This window comes from Melampsora larici-populina (assembly GCF_000204055.1).
Source record: "Melampsora larici-populina 98AG31 unplaced genomic scaffold MELLAscaffold_3, whole genome shotgun sequence".
In the NCBI taxonomy this organism is placed as follows: Eukaryota; Fungi; Basidiomycota; class Pucciniomycetes; order Pucciniales; family Melampsoraceae; genus Melampsora; species Melampsora laricis-populina.
Genome location: NW_006768767.1, coordinates 634,053 through 657,645, shown reverse-complemented (window position 1 = coordinate 657,645; position 23,593 = coordinate 634,053). Strand labels below are relative to the sequence as shown.

The 23,593-nt window shown below is 42.9% G+C and overlaps 2 protein-coding genes across 2 annotated transcripts; both read left to right on the top strand.

Annotated features, from left to right (window-relative positions):
- Positions 1 to 3,867: 3,867 nt before the first annotated feature.
- Positions 3,868 to 6,167, top strand: MELLADRAFT_123422 (cytochrome P450 monooxygenase; the record flags this gene model as incomplete). The annotated part of the gene is made up of 7 exons (XM_007405335.1): positions 3,868 to 4,106; positions 4,222 to 4,375; positions 4,468 to 4,785; positions 4,889 to 5,129; positions 5,219 to 5,476; positions 5,584 to 5,800; positions 5,873 to 6,167. 7 exons carry the CDS (start codon positions 3,868 to 3,870, stop codon positions 6,063 to 6,065), a joined length of 1,620 nt encoding a protein of 539 aa, XP_007405397.1.
- Positions 6,168 to 8,965: 2,798 nt separating this feature from the next.
- On the top strand, positions 8,966 to 10,251 carry MELLADRAFT_102225 (uncharacterized protein; the record flags this gene model as incomplete). Its single annotated transcript, XM_007405336.1, has 4 exons — positions 8,966 to 9,005; positions 9,157 to 9,292; positions 9,390 to 9,525; positions 9,613 to 10,251. The coding sequence occupies 4 exons, from the start codon at positions 8,966 to 8,968 to the stop codon at positions 10,249 to 10,251; spliced, it is 951 nt and encodes a 316-aa protein (XP_007405398.1).
- Between the last annotated feature and the right edge of the window lie 13,342 nt (positions 10,252 to 23,593).

Genomic DNA, 23,593 nt, shown 5'->3' with positions numbered 1-23,593 from the left:
GGCACTTACCCGCAGTGAAGGCAAGGGTAGCACTTCGTGTCATCACCCTTGCTAAGGTCGGTTGATGGAAGCGGCTCCTGTTAGCACGTGTACATTCAAGGGAGGCAGTGTCAGTTGTCAGATGGTACGTTGTATTCTCAGCGGAAATACCCAACTCACATCAAAGTAGAGGTATACATCCGAGCGATGACGATTGGCTCGACTCATGGTGTCTTCACCATTGACCGAAGTTGTATTGGGTACAATTTGAGAATTAGGTCGAGATTGAACGGGTGAATCGGCTGGGGTGGGAGGAACACGGCCGGACGAGACGTTTCGAGAAGCAGACCCAACTCAAGCAGTTGAATTCGCGGTTAGACGAATCATTGAGGACACGCAAGGGGTCAGACCAGCTGGAGTTACACTACCACGCCGGGCGTAGGGAGATGTGGGAGTAGAGGTAGGAGATTTATGGATCTGGAGATGACGGGGCATGATGTGGTCGAGGTACTCGGCAGGACTTTTGAACAAAATATACGAAGTGATTAGTGAACTTTGATCATTGGAGAGCAAGGATTCGAGGAAGAGCACACAGAAAAAGACCCAGAAATGTGAAGGCAAGGGGTGAAAAAAGAAAGGCTGAAAAGGCATTCAAAGATATATCTGGTGAGCTTACCGGATATCAAATGACCATTCCAAAGTTTTTGCTGACGCCTCCATCTCTGAATTAACCAATGCCAAACCCGGTAGCCATAACTCCAAGTGGCGACCAGAAGAATCAGGACCCATGTGGATAGATCAATTAACAAGGAAGCAGATTAATGTGGATTGTACAATATTAAGAAGGCCAAATCGAAGGTCGGATGGGGAGAAATCAAAAGGTGGACAAGCGGCTTAGATAAATAACGTCGTTGGTGGCGGTATCCTAAGAGGTATCATGACGAGATAACAATGTCCTGGCGCGTGGTGAACGAGATTTGAGATATCGTAGTTTGATAACAATCGATATTTGATATTGTATCTTGACAAGTTGTTTGGCAGGTATTTGGTTGTTTGGATGAGTATTCGATGAGTGGAGGACTCATCCAAACAACCTGGGCGGTGAGAAACGGGGTTTGGGTGTTTGGCGCGGAGAGGGGGCACACTAGAGTACCGCGTAATCAGCTTATGCATGCAAGTGGGTAATCCGATGTGGAGTATTACTCTTACTGTCCACATCGGGAGTACATGTACTGCCTTGCGGGGCCGCAACCCGTTCTGAGTGAGTATGAGCTGAGTACACTCATACTCACTGGTGCATCCCTGACTGCAGGGAGTGTCGGCGAGGAAGTGGGAGTTTTATGGGAAAAGCGAGGTACGGATGAATTTAGGGAGCAAGCCAAAATAGAACAAATTTCTTCTATTTTGGCTCGCACGGAGGAAATGCCCTTAGCTACGTGACAATTTAGGGCATCGGCTGTGGATGTTTTTGCCCTAAATTTCCGTACGACACGGTTTACGCCACACGGCTGTGGATGCTCTTAGATCACTTCATCTTTTATCGTACTCTGTTTTTTTTAAAAAATCTGCGAATGTGGAGATGAAATTAATCTCTTTGCCACTGTGAGAGCATGAGCTATTTGGGTTTATTTGATTTGTGTTAAAGACAACAAAAGTTGAGCTTTGGTTAAACTGTCATGACGGTAGGGTCCGCCAAACTCTGTAACGAGATTAAACAGTACGCCTTTCTGATGTTTTTCAATCCATCCCATTTTTAACCGTATGGTGAACAAGATTAGCAATTGAGGGAAGTTGCGGACTCGGACACCGCAACTTTCCTCAATCGGGTTTTGGACTATTTCATTCCCGCGGTGTCAAGCCTCGGGCCTTTGGCGGGGGACTTTGATAAGTTCGCTCACCACAGGCCCGAGGTGAAAGATATATGCTTATAGCGAGTGGTCCCACGTCGCGGAGACTCGAGAGTCCAGAGTGGTGACGAAGTGAAAATATCAATTTTCAACCTCAACGTCTCCCACACGCACACAAGCACATACTCCTCAGCACAACTCGGTTTCGCTACTAGATTCGGAGGACATATATCTTGATCATTTCAAAATACCACCCGCCCGCCCAGGATTGCCAAATGCAAAGTTTTTCTCATCCGCGCAATCCAGGCGAGCCGCCGGCGCCGCCTCTCCCGTACGGCTTGGGCCTTAGAAATATCATACCATGTATGCTAGTGCCAAGTCAGATTGGCAATTAAGGTGTGATATACATCGATCTCACAAACTCCAACAGGAATGGACTATAGCAACCTTGGATATACCTGAATTTGTTCAATTCAGAAGGTTGCCGAGTGAAGTGGATTTGATCGATCTCTTTCGAGTCTTTGGTTTGCTCAATATGAAGAACTTTCTTCACATAAGAACTTTCTTCACATACACTTCTTTGAGAAGAGATCCGTGTTTGGGTAACATCTCTTGATCCCACAAGGACAGTGGACGGGCCAATGCCATAGGACTAGAGCAGGACAGAATCGGTACAACTTATGAATGTGTCTCAAGCAGCTTTAAGGTGAACCAAAATGTAACTCACCTGTCATAAAAGAGGCCGACAGAAAGAATAAATCTTCCGACTGACAATGGAAAAGGATTGGATGCTATTCAAGATTAGGAACTCCGATGTGTATATGTAGATACATATGACCAGGTGACCACATAGCCCGAATCAGCACATCCATCCTCGGGATGGCAGTCCGATCAAAAGTAATCGACTGATCGATCATCTGTCCGTGCGCTTGGTTGGACTTCCCAGGTCTACTCTCGCCATAGATAAGTATCCTATAATCTTGAGAAGGATTTCATTCGGTATGCGGTCGAATGCTGTTTGAGTTTAACTTTGGCTATCTACTCCGCGTTGATTCTCCATTTTGATGGATTGGTGTGGGGTGAGACGTGCTTACTTCTCAAAGGTGATGCACGGCGCGTTTGAAGAGATAAAGTAGAAAAGGAAGGATAATCTCGAGTCTGAGACTTTGAAGTTGCAAATCCAAAGGCTTGATTGTGACTGAAAAATCGAAAGAGTTGTCTTGAACAACAAAACCAGAAGTTTAGTCTAATGATAACTTCATCTAATCCGAGTGCATCTTGATAAATCCCATACCGTTTGGCAGCAGCATGTGTATACCTGTCTACGCCACAACACCCTTGCTTGTGAAAATACTATAGCCAGCTCTAGCCATTCGAGCTCTGGAGATGTTGTGTTATGCCCGAAAGTCGCTAGGTCTGGTTCAGCGCTCAGCACACTTGAGCGTTCAAAAGACATCAATTCTTTTCAACAAATCCTGACCCCTATTGGCGTGAATCCCGTTGTGCGAGACCAAAAATCTTCTGGGTGTGAAGACTTTGGATATGCGATCAGAAAAACTTGATGATTTTTCAGGTGGGCATTGTACATGATTCGTATCTTGAAGTCAACTTGGAAGCTGATAATTCGCTTTCCATTAGGGGTCGTTGGCTATTTCGATCTGCGTGCAATCGAAATGTTTCTTGTGCATAGATACAGGCCTCTGACTGTTGAGTCACTTATTCAAATTCGATCCTGCGATGAATGCACAAACCGAAAATCAAAGACTAGGATTGTGTCGGCTATGAGAGCTACTTGACATCATCGACTGACGATCACTGTAGATCCATCCCCGCGATGAAGAATCAGCGGCGTATCATGTTCTCCACCATAGATAGGAAGTCCTCAGCGGAGGCGCTTTTGATGTTACCCTGCTGAGGCATGCTGGTCCTTCTTTATTAAAAGCCAGCCCTTCAAGATTCTCTTTCATCGAATCTGCTAGATTGCACTTATCGATTGTCTAGTTAAGAGTATCATCACAAAGCACCTTCAAACACATTTAACATGATGTTTGTTGAATCTGTCGCCGTAAACTCCGAGCCATATGAGCTCAATATTCTCAAGGTCGGTTTGAGTCTAATCATATTCTTCGTGCCATTTTTTCAATACATTCAATTCGCTGGTTCATGGAAAGCCAAAGCTCAGTGGCTTTCGCCTCCTCGAGTCCCATTATTTGGATCGTTGCCATTCTTCACTTGCGCTGATCTCTCTCAGCAGTTTTCAAACTGGAAAGAGAAGTATGGGTGCGTATGGGGGAGACATCTCAGTATTAATTTCGATATTTGATTCAAAACTGCTCTTTGAAGTTCTGATGAGACTAAATATCTTAATTCTGTCCGTGCTTGAAAATTCGAACAGGTCGACATTCTTGCTCAAGTTGGGAACTTCTGATGAAATCTTGGTGATCACTGGATTTGAAATGGCTAGAGAGGTCTTGCTGATCAACGGTACAAGTTTTTCCATCGAAAAGCCATCCATGTTCAATGATGAGCTCGAACTGAAAGAATACTTTGTGAGTTTGTGTAGTTCCCTGAAGGAAATATCACTGAACGATGAGATTGAACCACACAAACTTTGTCTTTTGATGAATTAACCGCTATGTAGAGCACCTCTCGGTCGACCGCTTTGAATACCTACCAGACCCGAAGGCAATTGATACACCAAATAACCAAAATGATGTTGCAGTTCAAGAGAAGAGATTACATTGACAGGGCATCTTGTAATCTGATAACACATATTCAAGAACAGCTTACTATTTCCCCCAAAGAACCTATCAACATCAAAGCTTCGATCACTCGAGCCGTAGCACTGGTCTCAGTCAACCTCGGTTTCGGCTTACGTTGGTCAACTCAAGATCTATTATCAAAGCAAGAGGGGCGAAGAATCATTCGAGCTATCGAAATTATATTCAGCAAGTTTCAAGTTAGCCATTTGTTTATTCAAAAATTTTGGATTCATAGCCAAAATTGAAGTCTGTCTATGAATTCACGCATGCTGATTTCCGGCAAAATATGACCAAAACTAGACTTCAGATATACCGACCTTAGTCTTCCAATCCCTTGCCGACCTCCTTCCGGAGGGAATGATGAGACAAAAAGAACAGGCAACGGAAGTGACTGAAGAATTGCTTCAGTCACATCGTAGTATTTGGCGACTGGCGAGAGATACATTGGAAAAAGGAGATAAAGACACTTTAGAACCTTCGATAGTTCAGGTTTTGCTTACCGATGAGAAATATAAAACTTTGTCTGAATTTGAAATGTATTGTGAGTTCAATGCTATCACATTTTTACTCGCCTACAAAGACCTTCATTTCCAACATAATTAACACTGTAGTACCATCTTCTTGAAATAGGTTTGACTGTCACAACAATTGCATCAGCATTCAGCTCTATAGTTTACACCCTTCATACAGCTTTAAGATGTGCCGCAGCGCTACCAGATTGGCAACAGAAACTTCAGGTTGAGATTGATAGATACCTTGTTGCAATGGCTGGAAAAAAAGAGACACATTTTTTGCAAGAATATGGAAAGGGAGGTACGACAAAGAAAATGCCACTGTTGGGAGCCTTTTTGGATGAAGTATTGAGACTTTTTCCTCCTATCAAGTTCTGTAGGTAGAGATTCTTCTGGGTCCTGATAGAAAGTTTTTTGCAATCAGAAAAAGACAAAGTAACAATTGTGCTTATCTAACATATTCTTGATGTCTTTAATCCAAAGTGACACGAACCGCAATTAGGGATGTACCATTATCAGATGGAAAAACCATTAGAGAAGGACAAAGGACTGTAATTGCTTTGCAGAACTTGAATAGGGATCCGATTTTGTTCAAGAATCCCGATGAATTTGATCCATATAGATTTTTGACGGGTGGCAAGTTGAATGAAACAAAAGCAATGTGGCCAAAATATGGTCATACAACGTTTGGAGGAGGAAGGTACTTAGTTTACATTTTATTTTGGGCTATTGAAATTGCTTTCTCATTTTTGCTGTGGATCATGTTTTTTAGACAAGTTTGTCCCGGAGCAGACATGGCACGATATCAGGTCATGTATTTTTTGTCGCGATTGATCGAAAAATTCGAGTTCAAGATGCACAATAGTCAAAGCGGATTACAATACTTGAAAGGTCCTCAATCAGGTGGGAGCGCTTTCCCGGATTTCTCGTCCATCATTATCACGGGAAGAAGACATAATGATTAAAGATTTTCTAAAACGTGACCTCAACTGTAATAAACGTCGTATAATATTGCTCTCGGAGCTACTTTAAAAACATCTGAGTTCTCCTTGACGTAACTTGCTGTTCTTGAGGCTTTAAAAACTGCCAAATTGTGATACACCTAGTACTAGTAGAAAGCTTTGATTTTTCAAAAATACAACCAGTGGAAGCCTTTTTCTCGGCGGATCACCCTGTGGATAGGGATGAGGGTGCAAAAAGAGATGAAAATGTAAAATCTTACAGAGAAACAAGGCAACAAGGTGAGATAAGAATAAAAAGAGCCATGACATGACTTTGAAAGGCTTTTAGAAACTGATCATGTTAGAGTACCGGGTAAGAGTTTCTAAGAACCAAGAGGCCACGTGCCACATAATCAGTTAGTAAAACAATATACACCCACCTTCATGTGTTTACCAAGATAATAAAAAATGAGAATATGTCAGGCCTATATACAAAAAAACACGTGTACAACACCAATTTTAAAACTTTATCCGGAGTTTTGGTGGAGTAGTTGACAAAATCATGGTCAAGATCAGACCTAAAATTGGAGAAAGAAAGCAAGGAACTTTAAGGTTTTGACTGAGTACTTGCCTGAGGAGAAATGAGATGGAAGGAAATGAGATAAGGCCTTCCTTGTAAGTGGTAGGGGCCGGGCACAGGGATAATCTTAAGAAGTATAAAGATCTGGAAATTAAATTCAAGCCAAATTTGGACAAGACACGCGCAAAACTTGTTGAGCCTAGCCTCTAGTAAAGTGCATGAAGAGGTTATGTTTAATCTACATCAGCTGAAATCCTTGGAGAATTCCCTAGATGATCACAACATGGTATTTCTGGGCTTTGCACCAGTGAGTACTTGGATGAAGGGATTGTTTGAGCTCATCCATTCTTTGTAGTATACACACATTTTCGTATAGAAGCAACCTGCATTTTCTTCAAGATCACTGCAGGTACATAAAGACTGCCACTTTTTTCCCTCACCTGTGGCGAGATGGCTATCCCCAACATAGGCCAACCTAGGCCAAGGTACTTTCACACAAATAAGGTTTGGTGGTGTACGTACTGATAAAATTCTCTGTATAGCCCTGTTTGAATCAACTTGGAAGGCCTTCTTAGCTTAACACAAGCCCTCTCTGCGCGGCCACGAGGGCTTGTGTTCAGCTAAGAAGGCCTACCGGAACCAGTGACGCTGTGCTCATGCCATCACAACCAAGGCTCCGAAACCTTTCATATGTACATGTTAGCATTCGGTGCCCAAGTTCATCCGACTATGGCGCATACTTTGTACATACCTAGAGTCGCGATGGTGGTGTATGGGTATTTGAAGCTTCTACATTGTACGTACTACTGGAGGATGACGCAAGTAATCACGGTGTTCGTTGTCAAAAGTGGAGGAAAGCTGAAAGTACATAAAAGCTTGAAACATCATTTCCTGTGACTATGCATACAGCTTGATCCACAACCCTCGACCACACCAGATCTCCGCGGTTTCAGCTTAAAGTTTCTCTTGCGCGGCCGCGTCCGCAAACAGAGACTTTGTCATGTGAAGCTCTTTTGCGCGATGATAAAAATCACTCCGCAACCTTTGGTTCGTGACGTGGGACGTGAGGACAAGTTAAGACTCCTTCGCAGGGTTTGTTTTGATCTGTGAAACGTGGTGGCCGGGGCGAGGGGCGAGGGCAGGTTGGACTGATAGTGTCCTTGTAATCGCAACCTATGGCACATGCCCAATGTGTAACCTGCCTTAGTTTCCGTTCAGAAGCTGGACTTGTCAGACTTGTTTGTTGACTTTGACTCCAATCCTCACATACGGCCTTCGAACTAGTCAGTATGTACGCTGATGACGCACAGGGAGACAAGCCGGTAGTCATCAATAAGAACCCCCGGGGTTATCACAGCCCACGTGGCAAGATTTTCTGCGCTTCCATCTGTTTTCATAACTCCGTGACCTTCACAAGGCTTTGTAAGTAGGTCGGTTTGTTGAAAGCTACCCAATGTCTGTGGACTCAGCTACATAGTATTAGCACTACCTGGACGATCAAAGTCGCGAATGAAAGGTTGTAATCGATGCTTGTAATCAAGTCGGAACGCAATCCTTGAGGAGATCCTTCCTGATGTCTCTCCCTTGTATCTTCCATCGCACTCCTTTTTGTCAGCTAGGTACCACTCACCATACCAATCCCCTGAAAGGTTCTTGGTGTACTCTTTTCCCCTCACTTTTTCGATGCTCATCTGGTTTCAAGTGCCGAGACCCTCTTCCTTCCTAAACAGTCAGTTTCGGGTATATCTGTCTTATTTCTATTTTGCTCCATGCCCCAAGCTCCTTCACGATTGGCATATTTAGCCTTTATTCACCCCATGTGTCTCCAGCTCATCAAAAGTGTACACATGAGCGGTTTGTTGCTGATCTATGCTGCATTTTGTCTGGGAGATCGGAAAGGATAGATCCCCCACCTTATATATCATTTTTACGCTCCGAGAAGACGGGCATGAGCTAATATCTTCCGAGCGAAAGTTGTAACCCCTCCTCCCCTTTCTCCATCAACTGACTAATTTAAGTCTCGATTTCTTGAATTTGATTATTTGATGGCTATCTCCATGACCTAAGACCTGAGCGAATTTGCTGTCCAAACCAATCATCACCCCTCCGCCTCCTCTACCTCGACGAATCGAAAGTGCTGAACAATTCTTCTTGCTCTTCTGTTCATCTTCATCCTTCTCTTTTGTTGGAGGATATACTATTCGAATCGTTTCTGCGTCTCAACACTTCTTCCGGGTCTCTACAGTCAATCCGTCCTCTAGCCGATCGAGCAGCTATTTGCGAAATCTTCATAAAAAAATCAATCATGCATGCGGATGAGCCTGGGACGTCAAGACTGGCGAAGATGTACCGGTTTATACATAAGATTGGAAGTGGTGCATTTGGTGAGTGATCCCCAGTTTTGAGACCCCACACCGTTGCCCCAGGGTATTGAGGCTATGTGTACTGCGTGTAAGGGGAGGCTGATGGAATCAATCGCTTACGACGTCCCAATGTGGCTTCCTCTTCTCTTGACATGCGATGCTTTCGACTTAGGTGATGTTTATCTTGGATTGGACATCAAAACTGGAGACTACGTGGCTATCAAGGTCGAGAGTACGGAGTGTGCAGATCCTCAACTTCGACACGAGGCAAGAGTGTATCAACTGCTACAAGGCGGGAGAGGGGTTCCGTGAGAGCATCTTGATCCTCTTCAGCTTTTCAAAACCTTTCGTGCTCATGCTGTGTTGGTTTTCTTCGTTGGCCTGCTGTTTTGATGAGGATATTAGATCGTTGAAATGGCTAGGGACTGGACGAAACTATGTAGCGATGGTCACCGACTTGTTGGGACATAGCCTCGACCATATCTTTTTAAGACGTAGAAAGTTTAGCCTCAAGACAGTCTTACTTCTCGCTGATCAAATGGTAGGCAAACCACGCTCTTGTGTCAATCTCTTCAACCACTTCCGTCCAAACTCTTGACTTGAAAGTTGCAAAAACTCCATCCCGTAGATTAGCAGAATCGAATTCCTTCACTCCCGTGGGTTCATTCATCGAGATATCAAACCAGGAAACTTTCTCATGGGACGTGGACTCCAATGTAACGAAATCCACTTAATTGACTACGGTCTCGCTCGTCTCTACCGCTCTCCTCAAACCGGAGTACACATGAGTCCAGTGACTGGAAGGCCGCTGGTTGGCACTGCCTACTACTCCTCTATCGCTACTCATCTTGGAATTGAGCAAACCCGCAGAGATGACCTAGAAGCGCTTGGATATATGTTGGTGTCTTTCTTACTCGGAGCTTTACCGTGGCTTGGACCAGAAACTCAAAATCGTCAAGAAAGACACGCACGTATCCTGCAAGGAAAACTCGACTGTCCACCTGACAAACTTTGTCGTGGACTACCTCAACAATTTGCACAATACTTACAATATTGTCGTTCACTCGGGTTTTCAGAATTACCTGATTATCATTACCTTCAAAGATTATTCAGGAATTTGGCCCTCCAACAGAGAATTGTTTATGACTATGTATACGATTGGACTCCAGTATCTGGTCACGGTGTGGTTCGAACGGTTATATCTTCGAGTACCAATAATCGACGGAACTCGTTCAGTAGCATAGACCCCAGACTGCTGAGACCCTGATCCAAGCCCAGAGAGTGGAGTCACTTCACTCCCACACTTTTTTCAATCCTTGCCTTTTTGGTTTTCAATTGCTATACGTTTTTGTGACTATCTCTTGATGTTTTAGCTCTTCATTAATTTCATTTTTCTCAATCTGCTTCGGTTTCGGACATTGCTAGTTTAAACTGTGTTCTTTGCGACTTTTGCTTTTACCTTTGCTTTTGAATATCTTGACTATTTTTCTCTGATGGACTTGATAATGCGATAATTAATTCGAATCCTATTGCATGCCGTTTATCTGATCCTTCCCGATCCGTCCGAGGATTTGCATCAGACGATGCCTCGGATCGGGAGATCCGAGGTATCTATGTTGGCGGTGATTGCATGCAGTCCTCGACGACAAAATTGAGGTCAAGGACTCTGCCAATACCGGTAATCCCCACTTTGTCGACCAGGCTATCAGGAAAGTCATCGAGGGTGCCAACGCAGAGTTTATCTGCGCCCTCAAAGAACACCTCGCAAGTCTCTGTGTTTTCGGTGTTGTTGGGGAAAAAAGAACCACACAGGAAGTATAGCTGATCGGGAATGAGTTTCATTGATTTGGTACTGAAACCAGTGGCACGAATTTTGTAGTGAAGTTCCTGGGTGTGATTCGCACCAGCACAGCCAATCAATACAGAGTAACTTCGGAATTCCACCTTGAAGTGTTTGTCTTGAGGTAGCTACGTTCAGTCAGGAAGTTGTGAGTTGGTGGTTCAATTGGCTGATTCAGCGGGAATCCGACAAACCTGCTCCTCAACGTTGAAAATGCCGGAAAGGTATAAACCGTGGCCGGTGCAGGGATTGGGCTCAGACATAGCAGCCCCAGTTCCTTGACGCTGGTGGACTGGTAGGAGAGATTCAGAAGGAAGCAATGATTTACCACTAAGCAAAGAGTAAAATTGAGTCCTTGACAAAATAAAGACAATGGATTCTAGAACATGTACATACAACTGAACCGGGCGCAAAGACGACTATGTGTTGGATGCCAAAGGAGCACGTCTGGAGGAGTTGATGAAGCAGTGCAGAAGAGTTGACTCGGTTTTATATTGCAGAAAGCCGTGCAGGAAAGTGAATAAGCCAGCGCTACCCAGGGGCAGGAAAGGCTTTGAGCGCGAGATTTCAGTGGAAAGGGCATCTTGCCAGTGAGCTTTCTGTGAATGCTTATGCCGGAACTTGCTCCGCAACTATCGGATAGCCAGCAAAATCAAATGAAGGTGTTCATTTTTGCAGCAAGCGGACATGAAGATGCTTGCCTCAAGCAGACTATGGCCCCGTTGTAGTATTTAAAGCTCAACAAGAGCTTTACAACACCTAAGAAGGGATAACCTACTACGTGTAATATAGTAGAAGTTTCCTAAAGACTGCCTTCTTCAAAGAAACCAGCACAAGGGCACTTGCTGACCACTTTGTGATAACAGAGAAATAGATAAAGGCACCAGAGAAATGTTCTCAATACTGTTGTAAGTATTATTCCAGATTTTAAGCGCAAGAAAGTCCACAAACAATGTTTAGTACTAGCAATACTGTGGTAAGTATTATTCCCAAAGAGACTTACAGTCTTTAACACACGCCCATAAATTTCTCCTTGCTTTGAAGGGGCGGATTTAAGTGATCTTGGTACAAATAGGGCGGTTCAAGAAGAGCTTTTACACCCCTTTTGAAATTTTATGTTTTGTTTGGGTGCTTTAAATTTTAAGTGTAATTATAAGTTCGCAAACCACCTCTAGAGGTGGTTCACAGTTTTGCGATCACTCGATTTCGCTTAAATTTCTTATGACTGTCAGGTCCGAATGATGAAAAAAAGATCATCTTCCATTTTTTTTGTTTTTTGGTGTACCTGGATGTGAGAGTTTTTTCTCATTAGCTATGGATTCTTTCACAAAAAACTCCATAATTGACTGCTAAAACAAGCCGTTGAACTTCACCAAGGCAAGTAGAAACAGGGCAGAGGACTAAAGAAGAACCGTTGGGCACAGAAAAAAAAGGAGGTATGAGCGTCGGAATACGTTGGCCCTTTTTTTAAAAGGCCTTAAAACTTAGTTTTAGAGCGTTTGTGACTGAGCGATCAAGAATTTTAAGGAGTGAGCAACCGTAAAAAACTTGATTGCGACTCTGCATCACGTTGCTCGCATTTCTCAACTTGAACCGCCCTAATGTAGTAAATAAATGATGATTTATAACACTACTACAAATGTATAAGATGTAGAAAAGGGAACAACAATCCCAAAAACATCAAGGAGTACTTATATCCACATGTAACAACCACTACAACGTTCAACAGCCTCAAAAACCAGCCAAATCCGCCTAAAGAACCCTATGATGATGCAATGTAACGATCATGTTACTAATGTATGATGTATTTTTCACAGCCAAAAGTGATCAATGAAGCAATGATTTAATGTACAGCACTTCTTATGATGAATTCAGGTGATTTCTCCTCGTAAACTAGCTGCAAACCAATTTTTGAGATTACGAATTTTTTCAGATGGGGTCCAATTTTGGATTACTAAAGTGCATCTTGTAGAGCTCGTGATACTGATCAAGAAATGGCGCCATATCAAGTATCTCTGATGAGTGATGAATGAGTTATTGAGTTGTGAAGTTAAGGTTTTTGGTGTTACATGTGTACTTGTGACTGTAAATTCAAAGTTCACACCAATTTCTTATTTCCCTTGTAAGTTTTTTCACACACCTCTGCTACTAGTGATTTAAAGTTTGTACATTATGTAATCCACTCTTCTGCGTTGAATGAGCTATTTACCATTACAATCTGACGTCAATTAACATATGTAAGTAGCTGAAAACCTTCATTGTCAACAAAATTCACCCATTTTTACTACTTTCCACAGCTGTTACTGCTTTTTTCTTGCTTATGTAAAATGACATCATCGTCTATAACCTTCAAAATCCCGCAAAATCCTCTTAGCAACCTTAAATCTTGCTACTACCACCTTTACATATGTAATTTACACATCTAACCCTTGTTTACCATCCTTGAAAATGTACCTTTCTCCTAATAACTTCTGTTTCTCCTTATCAACCTTCAAGATTACAATTGTTAAAGTATAATATAATGTTGTTCTTTCATATTCTAACCTCATAAAACCCATAAACTTAATATTACTACCCTAAAAACCATTTTCCAACCTATATACCTATATTTTTGAATTTTTCTCATCTTTTTCTTTTCTGTCTTTTTGTAATAACTTTGTAAGTAAACTATAATTATCTTAAGAATTTGTTTGAAATGTGATGACATAATCTTGACCCAATAACCACACATAAGCCTATAATTGAGAGCTTCAATTGATCTAAAAACCCCATTTCAAATTTCCTGCTACACTGAAGTTTTCTAATAACTTGGTAAACTAATAATGATTAATTTTTTTGATTGATCCCATAAATAAATCACCACACCGTGCAGGATCAATCTGTATGCAATCATGTGATGAGAGAAGGAGGTACAAACAACTCACACATTCATGAAATAGAGGAGGTCATGCTTAAATGAATGGGCCTGCTCAGAGGCTGAAATCACAGGGGCCAAAATAGATACTCACATACATGTGAGCGTTGTAGACTTTTTGGAATTCTCCAAAAAAGATTCATTTTCTTTCAGATTGATTCAATTCACAATCTTGTTTGTGTTCAGGTGATCATCCTGTGGTTCTCATATTTTACTTGACATTTATTGAGAAGGCTCATTTCCATCTTGGATGAGCAATAACTGATTCCCGATGAGTACTCAGGATCAGCTCATGAGGCACTGAATACTCAGCAATTTGTTCAAAATGAAGATGAGCACATGAACTATACCTTCCTGAGGCTTCATTTTTCAGTGAAGAAGCCTGCCCAGGGGCGTCCCATTTGAGCTGCTCAGCAAATACTCAGTAGCATCCCCTGACTGGATCACTGATGGGCCGGACTTTTCTCAGACTTCCTTGCTAAGGAATGAAGCCTGATAAAAGCGTCATCCCATCTGCTCATTGCTCAGCTAATCCTCAGTGATATCCCCGGATAAAGTTTTTCACACTGAGGGGCTGAGATCAACTGAGCAGCCCCTCAGCCAATACTCAGTGACATCCTTTGGATCCTTCTGATCCGGCCAGGAATGCCCCTGAGGACTAGCTGAGCAGGCCCTCATCCAATGAGCAGTGAAATCCTCCGGATCCTCCTGATCTCAGGGATGCCCCTGAGGAATAACTGAGCAGCTCAGTTGAACAAGCAGACGGGCCTCAGGCTTCATTCCGGAGCCATGAAGCTTGAGGCAAGCTTGGCGCTCTGTGATCCATCTGGGGGATACTTCAGAGACTTAGCTAAGGGAATACTCAGTTCAGCTCAGCCCCTAAGCTATACATTGGTGGCATCCCTTGGAGCTTACTGAACCAGGGAATGCCGCTCAGGATCAGCTGAGCAGATGGATCATCCCTTCCTCAGACTTCTTTGCTCAGGAATAAATGCTGAGGAAGGCTTAGTTTGTCTGCTCAGTTCCTGATGATCACGTAATCAGCTGAGAAACAGAAAGAAAAGGGAAACAAATGGGAAACAAATGGGAAACAAATGGGAAACAAATTGGAAACAAATGGGAAACAAATGGGAACAAAACAGGAAAATTTCAACGCTCACATAGTTGTGAGCATCAATTTTTGCCCCTGTGAATGTTGACACTGTCGTGAGATATTGGAGCCAATTGGAAGTTTGCGCGTAGGTAACGGGAAGTATTCCAGTTGCAGTGGTGTGTAGGGATTAAAAAAAGAAGGCTTTGAGGGAATGGGCAGTAAGGAACCAGAGCATAAGTGGAGAAGATTGGTCATGGTGTCAGTGGTGTTTAAGTTTAGTGTCGATGGGCCAAGGATAAGTGTGTTGAATATTGTAGTGTGTAGGCTGGAAGGCACAATGTCGTATTGCGATTATGAACAGAAAAGTTTTTTGACGGCAGGTAGCAAGGATTGGAAGTGTGGGCCAAGGAAATCTGTTGCAATGTTGGGTGTGTAGGTTTTGGTTTTGATAAAGCAATGATGAGCCTGTCGGCTGATTAGCAAGCTGGGTAACTTGCACGGGACTGGAGGTGAAAGCCATCCCATCTGGAATTGGTGTGACAGGGACAGATAAGGAGAGCAAGGCAGGGTGACAGAACAAGGAGCAGGGTTGATCACATTTGTAGAATGTGAAATCATGTGGCATCAGCGGTGTGTTAACTTAATGTGAATTGCCTGGTGAGGGTGACTTGTGAGCATTGCGTATGGAGATAGTGTGAAGATATGACGGAAGATGGACTGAGGTACATTAGGATTGTGTATGGGAAATAATGTTGGGGTGGAACACAGTCAAGTCTTGTTGCTTACATGACTCTTGATACTGAACCCTGAGGTGTAATTTTTATGGTTTTACACAACTTACATATACTTACAGATGAATTACATAAATTTACAGGTGAGTTTCTTAGTATGTGGTCCTGTACACAGGGCTCAGGGCTGACATCTTCCAAATGGTTGATGGTTCTTCTTCACCTCTATTCAGCATCAGCTGTTCTTCTACTCTTTTGGCTGCCTTGAGTATGGCTTTGATAATCATTTAGTTTAATTCCATTGGTTTTAGATGAGTCCCCATTTGCCATGCTTTTAACCACTTCCAGAATCAAAGAGGTTACCAGATGGGAACATGTGTCCTAGGGACCAGATTCCCCTATTATTATTGTTAAACAGATTCATGAATATTTCTCAAGTAGCCATTGTGATATTTGTTGTCAATTCTTTGTAAGGCTTGTCTCAATCTCAATCACATGTTAAAGAATGTATAACATGTGATTTGATTTGTCAGATGAGCATATAAGTGAGCAAACCAGTATGTAGCTGCCAGCTCAGGATTTTCTTAGATTTTTGCACTTACGTATATGCAAGTTGTGATGTGAAATGACCACCATGGTTTTTTTCAAACTTTGGTTTTTGGTTTTTGGTTTTCAGCTTGTCATCTTTTCAGTCTTTTTGATTTCCAATCATGCATTTGCATTTCCACCCCTGTATATATGAGACTAATATGTGCCCTTTGTAAGACTCAGAGGCTATCATTTGTGTGGTCCAAAAGTGTCTCCTTGCCTTGGGCCTTTCTGACAATCCTATGAAGTTCAAGATGTGATGTTCACTTCATGCATTCTCCTTCCTTCATCCAACCTGGCCAAAGAACTTTCATGAATATTTCAATTATCAATATTTCAATCACTCTTCCATAATCTAACCATCACAAACTATTGGTGATGGATGATACTTTAGAATGTGAACGCTGTAGCAAACACTTTCCAAGAAATTGAATGACAACACCAATTTGTGGTCGATGTCAGAGGATGGAGAAGGACCCTAGGTCTGCGTGCACATTACCTCAGTGCTAGGAGTGTGGCAAATTTCATTGCTTCCTCACCAGCTCCAAATGTCAATCATGCAAGCCAAGTAGTCACATCCCCCAATCACAGGTCACTGGCAGGCCAGTGCAACCCAGTGACATTGGGGAAATATGAGATTTATATGAAACAAATGTGATGTATTTGTTAAACTAATGGTAGATGTTTATTAGACAGATGTCAACTGTTAATCAGTAAAGTATCAACCAGTCACTCCAACACTACAAATTCATTAAGTGAGTATCAGTTCAAGATTACATTCATGATAGGTGGAAAGTATTGAAGAAAAAATTGGGCATGTTGTCCAGGCTCATAGGAGTCCCCTGAATGAGCTACAGCGAGATCATCATCAATTGTACTTGTGTTTTCAACCAAGATCAAAACCGTGTACAATCAAATTTTGGGTCTTGGGTAAACTATCTTTCATCCATATTCATGACATCATCAATTGCTTGTACAAATCCATGAATGAATCACAAAAATCAGTATACATCAAAAACTCATCCTTGACAAAGACACACCAGAGTCATCAATTCCACTGTTGAGATTGTTGTGTGTTGAATATCAAAAGTTCCTGTTTTGTTCTTGATGACAACTAGCTGCCCAATGACCTTGTTGAAATGAAATGATGCGGATTGAAAATCAACGCGTACAACCTGGACAGAACAGGTTGGTTATGAGTTTATAAGAACTCTAAAAGAAAAAGAACGGCAGAGTGAAATCAACACCTTACCTGGACAGAACAGGTTGGTTATGAGTTTATAACAACTCAAAAAGAAAAAGAACGGCGGAGTGAAATCAAAACCTTACCTGGACAGAACAGGTTGGTTATGAGTTTATAAGAACTCAAAAAGAAAAAGAACAGTGGAGACAAATTGACGCCTTACCTGGACAGAACAGGTTGGTTATAAGTCTATAAGAACTCAAAAAGAAAAAGAACGGCGGAGTGAAATCAACACCTTACCTACAACAGAGCTGGTTACAGTGGTAGGGAAGAAGTAAAGAATCTTAAGCTTCCAGTTCCACATGGTGTTTATTTCAAACATACTAAAGTAGTAAAAAGAGAAAAATAGAAAAGCTTTTAAAAGATCCATTTATCTGGACAGAACAGGTTGGTTATGAGATTATAAGAACTCAAAAAGAAAAAGAACGGTGGAGTGAAATCAACGCCTTACCTGCAACAGAGCAGGTTATGGTGGTAGGGAAGAAGTAAAGAACTACCACACACAATTTGATGAGTACTGTCCAGGTTAAAGATGAATAGAGAAAAATTGAAATGACATACTCTTAAGCTTCCAGTTCCACATGGTGAGGGAGGGAACTGGAGCTTGAGAGAGTGTGTGTATATAAGATATTCTGACACACACAAATAATCAATCAATGTACCAATCCATCAGATCTCTAGCTTGCTTAACTTGTTACAAAGGGATAGCTGCATCATACATTCTTGAACTAATCAAAACACACGCATGCTCAAAAAGGAAAATGATAGAGAAAAGAAAAACAAGAGATCATAAGTCGTGATGGACTTGACCATTTCATCACAACACTTGTCAGATTCAATGACATGATATCATACATGCTTGTCATATAGCACTGAGGCTTTCAAAAAGTCTGGCAGCAAATCATTGGGTTATTATGTGTGTCATCATCATTGAGAGGTATCAATGAATTGACAACAAGGAGTGGATGATCCAAACCAAGAAGCTTGATAATGTCCATGATACAGCCCTTTCATTTACAAGAGTTGTGGGAGTATGATATGTAGCTATTTCCAGGTGTCTTCTTGTAAGTGCTGTGTGGCTGGGTTGAAATGAGAATTCTTGTGGCAACATCAAATTTTTAGTGTGCAGTGTACTCTGCCCCTATATAACCATCCTTTTGAAGTGTCTTAAAGGTGATCAGAATGAGTTTTATTTCTATCCACTTTGTTGGGGGCTTCCCGAAGATGTATTCTCCAATTTCTGGCTCATTTAAACACTGTGTGATTGTCATTCATCATGGCTTGGAAGAAGCCAAACCTGGAATAGTACTGAAGTAATGAATTGCCCTCCCGTTCTGGTCATGGAAAAAGAAGTTCAGCTGATTGTTTAGAGGTCTAATATTGAAACAGGGACTGACTCTGATTTCCATTTTTGTGTATAGCAACTAGGCTTCCAATGATCTGCTCCCCTTCCCATGGAGCCTATGTGTTCAGCAAAATGCAAGTTTGAATTTACTTGAGAAGGACTTGGTAATTACTTTTGGTGAGTTTATGCTAAATGGAAAATATGACTTTAATGAACTGCTCATAGAATGATGATAATGTGAGTAATATTTGCCTAAAAGGTCTCTGATATTTGTCCAATAACTAAATGGTAATTGTCTAATATATTGTCTATAATCATCTGATAATATACTGATGTAGGTGGCAGCCCTGGCCTGCCAGTGACCTATGATTGGGGGCTGTGAGTACTGCTATGGAGTCATTAATGAGCAAGCAGTGGTGAGATCAAATTGTTGGAGAATTTGCTGCAGTGTTTGCAAAATTGTGTGAATATTATGATCATTGAGAAGGCAGATGATCATTGCGCCCTGGCTGAGACCTTCCTCACAATAGCCAAGAAGGATAGGCTGAAGTACTTCTTCTTGAATTTCATTTATTTGTGGCATGTTGTTTGTAGCGGATCAATTACAAGGTAGTGAGTCAAAAGATACAGTTGAGTGATTGTTGAATTTTCAACAGAGACAAGTGTGGGAATTGCAAAAAGCACTTGTGGTGATGGAAGTTGCTGGTGGTGATGATGGTAGGTGTTGTGGTGTTGAAAATCCGGCTTCTGGGGTGGTGTGAGGTGGTAAATCCGGAGGCAGAGATCAAAAATCAAAAATCAAAAATCAAAAATCAAAAATCAGAAATCAAATCCAAAAACCAAAAACCAAAATTTGAAAAGCACCATGGCCATCATTTCATGTCACGGCTTCCGTATATGTAGCATATGCTTTATCGCTCAGATTTGTAGTGCAAGATGGTTTGATGACAAATTCTATTCTCAATCATTTTCCCAGCATGGGGTTTGTTCCCACCAGGGAACCTATTCAATTCCAGCAGTAAATCCAGCTAAGTATTTCCCTGTTGGCTTATCTTGCACTATCCTCTTTGCTGACAAGTATTTCTTTGAGGGTGAAGCTCTTGCCCATATCAGAAAACTGTACATGTCTTCTGCAATTAGAGGAATCACCTTTCTCAAGTCTCTTCCCCAACTCTTGATGTACTCTCTAAAGTTGGTTACTGCACTCCTATAGCATTGAAATGTTGATTCCGCCTATGTTCCACCAATCATAAGCTTTGGAATTTGTGAGGTCTTCTTGTCTTCAATTTCATTGTTGATATCTGCAAAATCAACTTTTTCTACCCTATTCTTCTTTCTTTGTGCCTTGTCTGACGTTCTTCTAAACTCTCTTCTAGTAAACCTACTTGTTCAGAAGTCCTATCACTGCCAGCAAAGATCATTTAGAGTTGCTGTAGTGCCCGCAGGCAAGTTTTCCCAGGTTCAAGTCTAGGAAAGCGTCAACACAGACATAGCAACATTGTCCTTTGGAAACTGAAGAGCAAGGTTGGATGTGATCAAATTAACTCTGGATCAAGTTCCATTTTCTATTATGTGTCCTTTTAGTCTTTACTCAACCCTTGTTGGATACTATTACTGACCAAGGATGAAGTGTAAAATGGGCTAATCCCTAACAAGAACCTCTTCTGACCATCATTCTGGCAGTGGCAACCTAAGACTGGTATTTGAATGAAGTCTACAAACATCAAGAGCAATTATCAAAAAGATGATTAAAGATCTTCCATTCATCAGGGAGCTTTCTCTCATTGAAGTTTTCCCTGGCATGTACATATATAATTCAGATCAAACTGACTTGGCACAAATATGTGCAATGGACATCTTTGCGGGTTTGTCTTTTTATCTTTCCTAAAGACCATCCACAATGCACTCTGTAGAGAGTGAATGACTTTAACAAACCAAAACAGCCGGAACCAAAATTTCGCAATTGGTCACGTGACTCCCTCCGTGACTGCGCAAGTAGCCATCCACAGATTTTCGCTTCATTCTCCTAAACCTTTTTCCAAACCTTCTTCATCCTCTCAAACCACTTTCTCTCTCTATTTCTTCCTTCTTCCTTCATACCCGGAACCCGTATGGACGACAGTATGGCAGAAGGCCCGCCCGATCCTGATCAACAGGTCGCAGCGACCCTCACGGATGATCTGTCCATGAACGACGACGCGGCAATCGATCTGGTCCCAATGGGACAACAAGAGTCTCTGACCCTTGCTCAACGTCCACCAACTGGTCTACAGCAGGCAGACATAACCCCAGGGGTTTTGATTGGCCCCATATCGGCCAATTCGACTCCAGCAGAGAAGTCGAGGAAAAGAACTCGCACTGCTCCTCCAGCCCCCAGCACCTTAGACGAGGTTGATGAAATCACCAGCACCCCCCGATCGGCCCGTATCGCCAAACTCTTCCCAGGAGGCTCAGATGTGGTCTCCAAGCCCATCAGTGTCCTCATCGATAGGCTCATCGAAGTTCAGAAGGCTACGCTGATTCCAAAACTCAAGACCAGTAAATCGGTCAAGGTAGATGTTGAATCAGCGGCCGACATTCTACTTTTGTCGGGCCTGATCCAAGAACAAGCGAGCCTCAACGAGGCTCGACGGGTCGTCTTCGAACCAGGTAGACAGACCATCCCCAACCCATCCATCTCTCCCAACGCCCAATTCGACTTTCGAGTCTCCACCATCTCCGACAAACTGGATATGGTGGTCGAACACCTGGCTAAGCTGGGACCAATATCAAAAGGTCCCACGCCTAAGACCCAGGCGCAACCTGGCAAATCATATGCCCTAGCTGCATCAAAACACGCCCCAGAGGCACCCCAACAACAACAAAAACAGTCGGCTCGGGCCAAGCCCAGAGTTCAACCGACGCCCACCCCAAAACACAAGCCCGATCACACCATCACGCTCAACCAGCTTGACCCAGCAAATATAGCTGGTCGTGAGAAAACGATTCCTGAGCTGATTAAATACTTTAACGCTCAATTCAAAGCGTACAAAGTGAAAGTCAAGCCAGATGACACGGCTGAAATCGAAATAAGGAACATCCACCGTCACCCCTCGGGTGACCTTGTCCTTTATCTAGACAACCCCAAACTCGCCCAAGCCTTGAGAGCACATGTTGACTTCTGGCTCCCAAAGATCTCACCCAGACTATCCATGAAACAGGAAGTCTACTCCATTATAGTTCATGGTATACCCACAACCTTTAACCCAACACGCCAGGAGGATATTGATCTCCTCAAAACGTGCAATGGTTCCCTCCTAGATGGAGCCACCTTTGTACGATGGCTGAAAAAAGACACAGCCGAAGACGCCTCAAAGAGACATTCGTCTCTATTGATTGGCTTCAGTTCGCTGGCCCAGGCCACTCTGGCTGCTCGTACGAAAGTATGGCAGGGCAGAGGTAGACACCGCACCGAGCTGAGTGGGCCTCCACCCACGAAATGCTACAACTGCCAAGGTGTAGGGCACACAGCACCAGCGTGCCCCGTCCCACCAATGTGTCCTACGTGCGCAGGACCCCACCTGGCCCACACCTGTCCAGTAAAGGGCACACTGCCCCTAAAATGCACGGCATGTGCAAGAGGAAAGCTCATGGCTGACCCACAGGCAAACCTCCCCCGGCTATTCAAAGACAACCACCCAGAGTTCTTACATCACCCGTTCGCAGCCACCTGCTCTGCAAAAATTGCTAGCCAAATCCCCCGCCAGAACAAAGAGTCTTCCCCGAAGCTCATCATCATAGACCAACCTGAAAATTCCACTCAATGTTAGAACAACAATTGAAGGAAAAATTAAACATTAAAGACACAGCTGCAATTTTACAACTTAATTGTTGGCGCTCAAAACATGTCATGAATTCTCTCTTTAATTCTTCACTAACTCAGCTTTTTTCCATCATCTCAGTCCAAGAACCGTGGCCAAATCCTTTTGACAACAAGCCCCCAAATCAAAAAGGATGGACACTTATCAGCCCAACACCTAAATCACTCTCCAAAGAAGACAGACCTAGAGCATGCTTGTATATAAGACAAGACCTCGAGGCTGAACTTAACCCAATCCATTCGCCGTCCCGTGATCTGGCTACATGCGTAATCACGATCAAGGACTTCACCTTCCTTCTTGCTAATGTATACAACCAACCATCCACTTTTTTAGGATTCACCGCTTTTGATGACATGATGAAGCTCATCCCACCAGAACTACAACGCCTCCCAATCATCTGCACCACGGATTCAAATCTACACTCACCACTCTGGAACCCCCGCCACAGCACAACAAACGATAAAGACGCTGAGAGGCTCATTGATCTGATGCTGGACTGGGGTTTGAACCTCCGCTCTCCAAAAGGTAAATCGACTTTCGGCCTGGGCTCTGCAAACACCGAAGGGACGTCCATCGACCTAGTCTGGGTCAACGAAGAATTTGATGACACCATGATCACGTGCCTAATTGATGAAGATGATCTCACGAACCACAACTCCGACCACCAATCTATCATTACCACATTTAACGTCAAACAGACGACACACTCGCCAAACCATCCTGCCTCAAAGGAAAGGAAAAACTGGAATAAAGTATGTCACATCTCACTGCGCACCGAAATCGCTCAAAGTCTCCCAAAACCCCACCCTTTGCTCTCCAGGGAGGACATAGAAACCTTCGACCACGAACTTAGAACCATAGTCAGCACGGCGCTTGATAAACACTCACCACGCAAGGCGCAACCCGGAAAACACAAAGAATGGTGGCGCCCCGAAACCCTTGAGCCTCTTCGCCGAGAAGCCAATCGCCTTCGACGACTCTGAAGAAACAACGAACTA